At 50.9% G+C, this 8138-nt stretch overlaps 1 protein-coding gene across 1 annotated transcript in view; it reads right to left on the bottom strand.

Moving 5' to 3' along the window:
* PTCH2 (patched 2) overlaps positions 1-8138 on the bottom strand; it is a 44476-nt gene that overhangs the window by 6555 nt on the left and 29783 nt on the right. The window contains exons 12-20 of the mRNA XM_018574231.1: positions 8008-8102; positions 5807-5954; positions 5307-5712; positions 4898-5210; positions 3720-3862; positions 2829-3009; positions 2459-2739; positions 614-751; positions 105-247 (exon numbers count right to left, since the gene is read on the bottom strand). Coding sequence (XP_018429733.1) covers positions 105-247; positions 614-751; positions 2459-2739; positions 2829-3009; positions 3720-3862; positions 4898-5210; positions 5307-5712; positions 5807-5954; positions 8008-8102 — 1848 coding nt within the window. The remainder of the gene's footprint in view (positions 1-104; positions 248-613; positions 752-2458; positions 2740-2828; positions 3010-3719; positions 3863-4897; positions 5211-5306; positions 5713-5806; positions 5955-8007; positions 8103-8138) is intronic.

Below are 8138 nucleotides of genomic sequence, written 5' to 3'. Positions count from 1 at the left end.
GGGGGGGAGCTGGAGGGCCCGGAGGGGCGGGGTTTCGCTGTACAGATCGGGGGGTGGGTAGGTGGGGTTGCTTGACGGATAATAAATGGCTTTTGGAAGCGTACCTTAAAATGAAATCGAATTCAGATCCAGCGAGCATCAGGACTCCGAGGAGGGTGGAAATGGCGCCGTCCAAAACCGGAGCGAACATGTGTTCCAGAGCGAGGATCGAGCGCTGGTTCCGGTCGCCAATGGCGGTGAGGAAACCCTGGAAGAGAATACAGACATCATTTTATATCCAGGTGCTGCGAGGTCCTCCAGTGCCCCAGGAGAAAATTGCCAAACGGCACCCCCTTCCCCAAATCAGCAGCATAGAGCGCTGGTCCTGACGTTTTTGCTTCCCTGCCCCCCCTTTCCCCCTGGCGGAAGCCCCCTCTTCTTCCTACCCCTCGGGCCGGCCCTGCGTGCAACAAACAAACACATTCTTTTGGTCTAACCACAAGTGAGCGATTAGAAGTACGAGGTAATCATTCTCCAGCATGCTGATCAACTGGAAGCAGAATCTCCATCAAGTTTGTCCGTGCTAAATTTGGTCACATGGGTGGTGAGGCGGCCTATTAAAATGGTGACTTACCAGAGCCACATGGACGGTGAACTCAACGCCGATGCCCACGGAAGCAATCAGAATGACCACTGGAATGGCGCTCAGCTTAATGCCGATGAGGCCCATAATTCCGAACAGCTCCACCGTCATCATAGCCAAGATAAAGACCTGCGGGCCCAAAGAAACATGACATCTGTTTAATGAGCCCAATAAGATCAATAACGTAAAGAATTATGGTATCCCTAGCCACATGGCAGTATTTCTAGTCACAGAGTGGTTCTTCCAGCCATGTACTGCTAACCACATGATGGTTCTTCTAGTCACATGGTGGTATTCCTAGCCACATGGCAGTATTTCTAGTCACATGGTGGTACTCCTAGCCATGTACTGCTAGCCACATGGTGGTACTGCTAGCCATGTACTGCTATCCACATGGTGGTTCTTCTAGTCACCTGGTGGCACTTTTAGCCATATGGAGGTACCTCTAGCCACATGGTGGTAATTCTAGCCACATGGTGGTACTCCTAGCCATGTACTCCTAGCCACATGATGGTACTGATAGCCACATGGTGGTACTCCTAGCCACATGGTGGTACTTCTAGCCATGTACTCCTAGCCACATGGTGGTACTTCTAGCCACATGATGGTACTCCTAGCCATGTACTGCTAGCCACATGATGGTACTGATAGCCACATGGTGGTACTACTAGCCACATGGTGGTACTCCTAGCCATGTACTCCTAGCCACATGATGGTACTGATAGCCACATGGTGGTACTCCTAGCCACGTGGTGGTAGTTCTAGCCATGTACTCCTAGCCACATGGTGGTACTTCTAGCCACATGATGGTACTCCTAGCCATGTACTGCTAGCCACATGGTGGTACTGCTAGCCATGTACTGCTATCCACATGGTGGTTCTTCTAGTCACCTGGTGGCACTTTTAGCCATATGGAGGTACCTCTAGCCACATGGTGGTAATTCTAGCCACATGGTGGTACTCCTAGCCATGTACTCCTAGCCACATGATGGTACTGATAGCCACATGGTGGTACTCCTAGCCACATGGTGGTACTTCTAGCCATGTACTCCTAGCCACATGGTGGTACTTCTAGCCACATGATGGTACTCCTAGCCATGTACTGCTAGCCACATGATGGTACTGATAGCCACATGGTGGTACTACTAGCCACATGGTGGTACTCCTAGCCATGTACTCCTAGCCACATGATGGTACTGATAGCCACATGGTGGTACTACTAGCCACATGGTGGTACTCCTAGCCATGTACTCCTAGCCACATGATGGTACTGATAGCCACATGGTGGTACTTCTAGCCATGTACTCCTAGCCACATGGTGGTACTTCTAGCCACATGATGGTACTCCTAGCCATGTACTCCTAGCCACATGATGGTACTTCTAGCCACATGATGGTACTCCTAGCCATGTACTGCTAGCCACATGGTGGTACTTCTAGCTATATAGAAGTACTTCTAGCCACATGATGGTACTCCTAGCCATGTACCCCTAGCCACATGATGGTACTTCTAGCCATGTACTCCTAGCCACATGATGGTACTTCTAGCCACATGATGGTACTCCTAGCCATGTACTCCTAGCCACATGATGGTACTTCTAGCCACATGATGGTACTCCTAGCCATGTACTCCTAGCCACATGATGGTACTTCTAGCCACATGATGGTACTCCTAGCCATGTACTGCTAGCCACATGGTGGTACTTCTAGCTATATAGAAGTACTTCTAGCCACATGATGGTACTCCTAGCCATGTACTCCTAGCTCCTAGCCACATAACAGTATCTAGCAATGCAATCTAAAAACATGGAATGTTCGGGAATCTCTGTGTACGTACGATGATGCCAGCAGTCCACGGATTGAGCAGGAGGATGGCACACACCAGGAAGCTACACGCCAGCACGATGCTTATGGCCAGCAGGAACCAGTGCCGGAGCCCGATGTACTGCTCCCAGAAGAGGAAGGGGTACCCGCTGGGGTAGCTGTACACTTCTTGTTTCGCGAACTCGTCGCACACCGATCGCACGCTCTCGATCGCCTCGATAAAGTCCGACGTCTGGCGCAAGCCGTTCAAGTAGAATGGAAATTGTGCGAACTCGATGGGTTCTGCGGCTGGGACTGGAGAGAGAGGGAGCGCAGAGAGAGAGGTCAGGATCCGGAGTCACTTCTATTGGTAGCAATCAATGTTTTCACCACAATAAACCTACTTCTCAGGTTCTCCCCGGTCGTGTCGTAGCGGTCGTGGATCCACTCAGGCGGCTGGGGGTAGAAATTTGCCTGGGAGGCAGCATAGCCCAGAGGATCGTTGCTGACCCAAACTGTCAGGTAGATGTAGAAGGCATCCTGAGGGATTAGTCCGTTCTCATCCACCAAACGCCGACTGCTCAACTGTTCGGGAGGAAACATCTGATTAGAGACGGCGCTGATTAAAGCGGACATTTGTTCTGCATATATTGTGCTCTCCCGGGCTCCTCCCTTCCCCATCGTCAACATGCTAATGAAACCTTTAATTAGCATGTTATTTTATACCCCCGTGATGCCATCACTGGGTGTCTGTGTTTCTCTATGTAATGCAGGCAGGTAATAGCTGGTGGGAGGAGCTGGCAGGGTGCCTTACAAAGCTTCCTTAAAACATCACACAGGACTGAGGGCTGTTGAGAGGAGCACTGATGCAGGGTGCTGTGATGATCACAGCACCCTGCATCAGTGCTCCTCTCAACAGCCCTCAGTCCTGATGCAAGCAAGGGCTGGCTCTTAGCGTTGTGGGCATTCCTGCTGTGTTTCCATGCAGACCAACCTAGGCAATGCCCACATATGATGCTGAGCCTCTCTGATTGACAACTAAAAAAACAATGACTAAAAAAGGGGCGGGGCCAGGGACAGTCGGGCCGGGCAGGAAAACGCTAGATGATGCTGGACGTCCTCCAGCCAGGAAATGAGGCGGAGCTCTATCTGACTCGCTGCAGCTTCTAATGCGCATTGTGAGGAGCTCCCCGGTGTGCAGCGACATCGGAGGAAGACATTCCAGTCCAGGAGAGGGAAGTTCTTCTTCGGAACATTTCATTTGAACACTCAGCGGCTCCGTACGATGGACTCACCTGGTTAAGATTGAAGGCGTCTTTCTTATTCCCGGTCTGGATGAGAAGCTTGTAGGCCAGGACTCCGTCTTCGGTGCCGTTGCGGTAGTTGTCCGGCGTGATGCGGCCAGATTCCCAGTCTTTGTCAAACGCGGCCTGGAGACCTGGGGGAGGCGCGGAGATTATGAGAACAGAGGCCGGAAAGAAGGTTTCAATTACAATTTCTAAAACATTTCAATCGTCCCGTTGTGAGGCCGGTTCAGTCTTAGGAACGTAAAGCCAGAAATAGGGAAAACGGCCTCACGGAGCTCCTCAGCTATCTCTGCTCTGATTGGTCGATGGCCCCAAAGAGGGCAGAGAAATCTCTTTTGGAGCTCTTGATATTTAATATGGGAAAGGTCATAGCTTGGAAAAACCCAGAACTGCAAGAACCTTGTTAACTCCAATCTTCTCTCCACCAGGAAGTCTAGAGAGATAGAGAACGTCCGCACAAGAGTCTGGGCGCCCTGGCTGCACACTTGGTCAGCCGCAACCACTTACAATCAGTTGCCATTGGGTTGGCCTTTACTGTTGACTTCCTTTATCCTTTATCCTTGTTGAATTACTCTGTCCTACCTGTTGACTTTCCCTATCCTAACTCTTGACTTTCTCGATCCAACCTGTTGACTTCCTTTATCCTACCTGTTGACTTTCTCTATCCTAACTCTTGACTTCCTCTATCCTACCAGTTGACTTCCTCTATCCTACCAGTTGACTTCCTTTATCCTACCAGTTGACTTTATCTATCCTACCTGTTGACTTTATCTATCCTACCAGTTGACTTCCTCTATCCTACCAGTTGACTTTCTCTATCCCACCAGTTGACTTCCTCTATCCTACCAGTTGACTTTCTCTATCCTACCAGTTGACTTCCTTTATCCTACCAGTGGAATTTCTCTAACCCACCAGCTGACTTCCTTTATCCTACCAGTTGACTTTCTCTATCCTACCAGTTGACTTCCTTTATCCTACCAGTGGAATTTCTCTAACCCACCAGTTGACTTCCTTTATCCTACCAGTTGACTTTCTTTATCCTACCTGTAGCCAACTGTAACATTCTAGCCATGAGACTGAAAAGTGTGCTGGGATTTGCAGTTCCTCTGCCACTGAGGGACAGCAGAAGACTACAATGAAAACCTTGCTGATCATTCTCGTCTCACCTCTCAGCCAGTCCTGGAAGTAATGGAGCCACATTTTGGGCAGCTCCCTCCCCTCTTCTCGCACAACATATTTGACGGAGCCGAAGGAGTCGTGAAGTTCGTAGAGTGACGCCTGGGCTTTCGGGTAGTCAAAGCCGCCTTTGGTAATGATGAACATGTTGTAGAAGGAGAAATATTTGAACTGGGCGGAGATGAAGTTGTATTCCTTGGTCTCGCGGGGGACAATGTCAGTCAGGTAAAGACCATCGTGGACCATGGTGGTTCCATAGAGGCCGAGGCCTAACAACGCCATGAACAAGGCCACCACGATTCCCTGCGGAAAGAAGAAAGCAGATTGATGAGTATCCAGGTCCAGTATTACCCATCATGCTTAGTGAGCTAAGTTCACAGTGTGCTCAGGCGCAATCACCTTGGTTTCGGCTTTGAGCAGCAGCGGGGCGTACTTCTCCCGGGCAAACTCAGACAGACTCCATTTCAGGAAGGGCAGCGGGACGCACTCTCGGCTTGCTTTTTTGTCATCTAGCTGGGCCAGCAGATCCCGGGTGGAGCTGGAGGAGTTGAAGACCTGGGAGCCAAGAGGATCCATCGTGGGCACGATGACCGATGGTGAGGTGGAGATCTGGGAGGTGGGCGGCAGAATGGTGACAATATGGTGTCCAGAGGGGTCACACTGGGTGAATGCCTGCACGGTGGTGGTGATCTGTGTACTGGTGGTGATTGTGGGGTTGCCGTACGAGGACGGGTGGTAAGTGTGATTATCATTGGCATCGGGAATTTCCTGAGGCTGAATCTGGATGACTCGGGAAGAGCAGGGACTGAAATAATAGGAAAGAAAGACTGGTCACTTCAGAGACCCAAAGATGTCACCTCAGAACACATTTGACCTTTTGTAGTTCTTTATCCCCCTACCTGTAGAAGCAGCAGAGGATATCCAGCCTCTGGTCCTCCCGCCGCTGCAGGTCCAAGCTCAAGATGGCCGGGAATATTAACAGTACCATCGCAAAATTGAATACAACCACTACAGCAGCCTGGAAGGGACAAAATGAAGACACGAATGAGATCCGTAGTACTGTACACCATTCAAGCCGCCCACATCTGCTCGACCTTCTGAGATGATCAGAGCCATCATTACAGACAAACTGGGGGGCCAGTCGAGATAAAGGCCAATAAACCTATCAATATACAAACCCTGGAGGACATGCAACCTCCATGCTGGGACAAGTTCTAATTATGAAGCCCCCCTTGTCTTGCCTAATTTTATTCAAACACTTTGATAACGAGGTGATCATTAGACAGCAGGACACACAATAACCATAAGGCCCCTACGACTGTAGATAAAGCTGTAAAAACATTCCACACACAGCACATTGTATATCGTGCACATCCTGACATCCCTAGACCTTCTGTCCATCCTTATGTTCTGGCCTTATCTCCCAGACCACCCAGAGAGGCGAGCCAAGAAAACCTCCCCCTCCTCAAACCGCCCCCAGGGAAGTCACATCTGAATGCATCCGAGCCCTTTGTACTGAAGTCACCTTTCACCTGATCTGCTCTGCCCATCGCCATTAGGGACCTTTGGTAAAGGTGTCACCTTTCACCGGCCTCCGGGGTCACTGGGAAGGATGGACAGTGAATGGACGAGACCCCTCACCCCCTCTCCCTGATATCACTTTCTAGACTCCAAGAAGAATCTCCATTTCTGTCCTTTCGGTTGAAATAAACTGGACGTGTTGAGAAGGCCGTCATCCCTCCGCCACCGCAATGGCTGGAACTGTAAGTTCGGACCCCGCACATGCAATTCCCCTACAAGACCCGCCCCCCAACAACTTTCACCACGGCCCTTGTTTACTCCGCTGTGCAATTACCACGTGCTGATTGCCAATATATTGCCAATATCACCGAGCCAGCGTTTCATAAATCATTCCCTAATATCATCATTCAAAATATTAACAATCGCTTACAAAGCCGTCCATAACTCCGCCCCCGGCTATATCTCCAACCTTGTCTCAAAGTATCACCCTGACCGTCCCCTCCGCTCTTCACAAGACCTCCTGCTTTCCAGCTCCCTTGTCAACTCCTCCCATGCTCGCCTCCAGGACTTCTCTCTCTCAGGGGTGCCCACAATTTTTTGTGTCAAGATCTACTTTTCAAATGGCGAGCTACATGAGATCTACCAACGAACAAAAAACCTCACTCGCTCTCTCTCTCCTCTCTCTTCCCTGGCTGTCTCTCCCCGCTCTCTCTCCTGGCTGTCTCTCCTCTCCTCTCTCTCCTGGCTGTCTCTCCTCTCCTCTCTCTCCTGGCTGTCTCTCTCCTCTCTCTCTCTCCTGGCTGTCTCTCCTCTCTCTCTCTCCTGGCTGTCTCTCCTCTCTCTCTCTCCTGGCTGTCTCTCCTCTCTCTCTCTCCTGGCTGTCTCTCCACTCTCTCTCCCCTGGCTGTCTCTCCCCGCTCTCTCTCCTGGCTGTCTCTCCCCGCTCTCTCTCCTGGCCGTCTCTCCCCGCGCTCTCTCCTGGCTCACCTTGCTGTATTTTGCTGTGTAATCTAATATTCTTTGATGTAATACATAGCACTTCACCCCCCCGAGTCCACCAGAAAGGTGTCGGGGAGCTCAGCTCAGCCGACTCGGGCTAATAGGTAATCATGTGTGCACAGCTTAATAAATATATCAACATGGAATAAAGGGGCCGCCATTCCCCCCCTTCCTCATCTACCAGCATCACTGCTAGATCACCATCCACCTAATGGGCACCACTGCTCTAGAGTCTCTACCATCCTCTGGAACTCTTTACCCCAACCTGTCCGTCTGTCGCCCACCTTGACTGCCTTTAGGCATTCACTAAAGCAGGGGGTAACCAAAACCCCGGCCCTCCAGCTGTGGTGGAACTACAAATCCCATGAGGCATTGCAAGATTCTCACAGACATGACTCCCGGAGAGAGATGCATCACGGGGTTTGTAGTTTCACCCACAGCTGGAGGGCCGGAGGTTTGGCTACCCCTGCACTAAAGACTCATCTCTTCAGGGAAGCCGATCCCACCTCAACCTAACCGCTCAACCATTCATCCCCACACAGCTCCCTCCTCATGTATCACTGGCCCCTCCCCTTTTAGTGGATCGGCACCAGAGCCGCCATGAAAAAGGCGATCATGTTATTGATGGAAGTCAGAGCCACACTGGTGCCGGTGCGCCTGAGGCATTCGCCCGTCCTTTCCTGAGGGAGAGAGGACACAGAGATATGAGAT

The sequence above is a fragment of the Nanorana parkeri genome, unplaced genomic scaffold (assembly GCF_000935625.1).
Source record: "Nanorana parkeri isolate BGI_ZX_2015 unplaced genomic scaffold, ASM93562v1 scaffold2830, whole genome shotgun sequence".
Classification (NCBI taxonomy): Eukaryota; Metazoa; Chordata; class Amphibia; order Anura; family Dicroglossidae; genus Nanorana; species Nanorana parkeri.
Note: the sequence above shows the minus strand (reverse complement) of the source record. Positions and strands in the feature narration are given on the sequence as shown.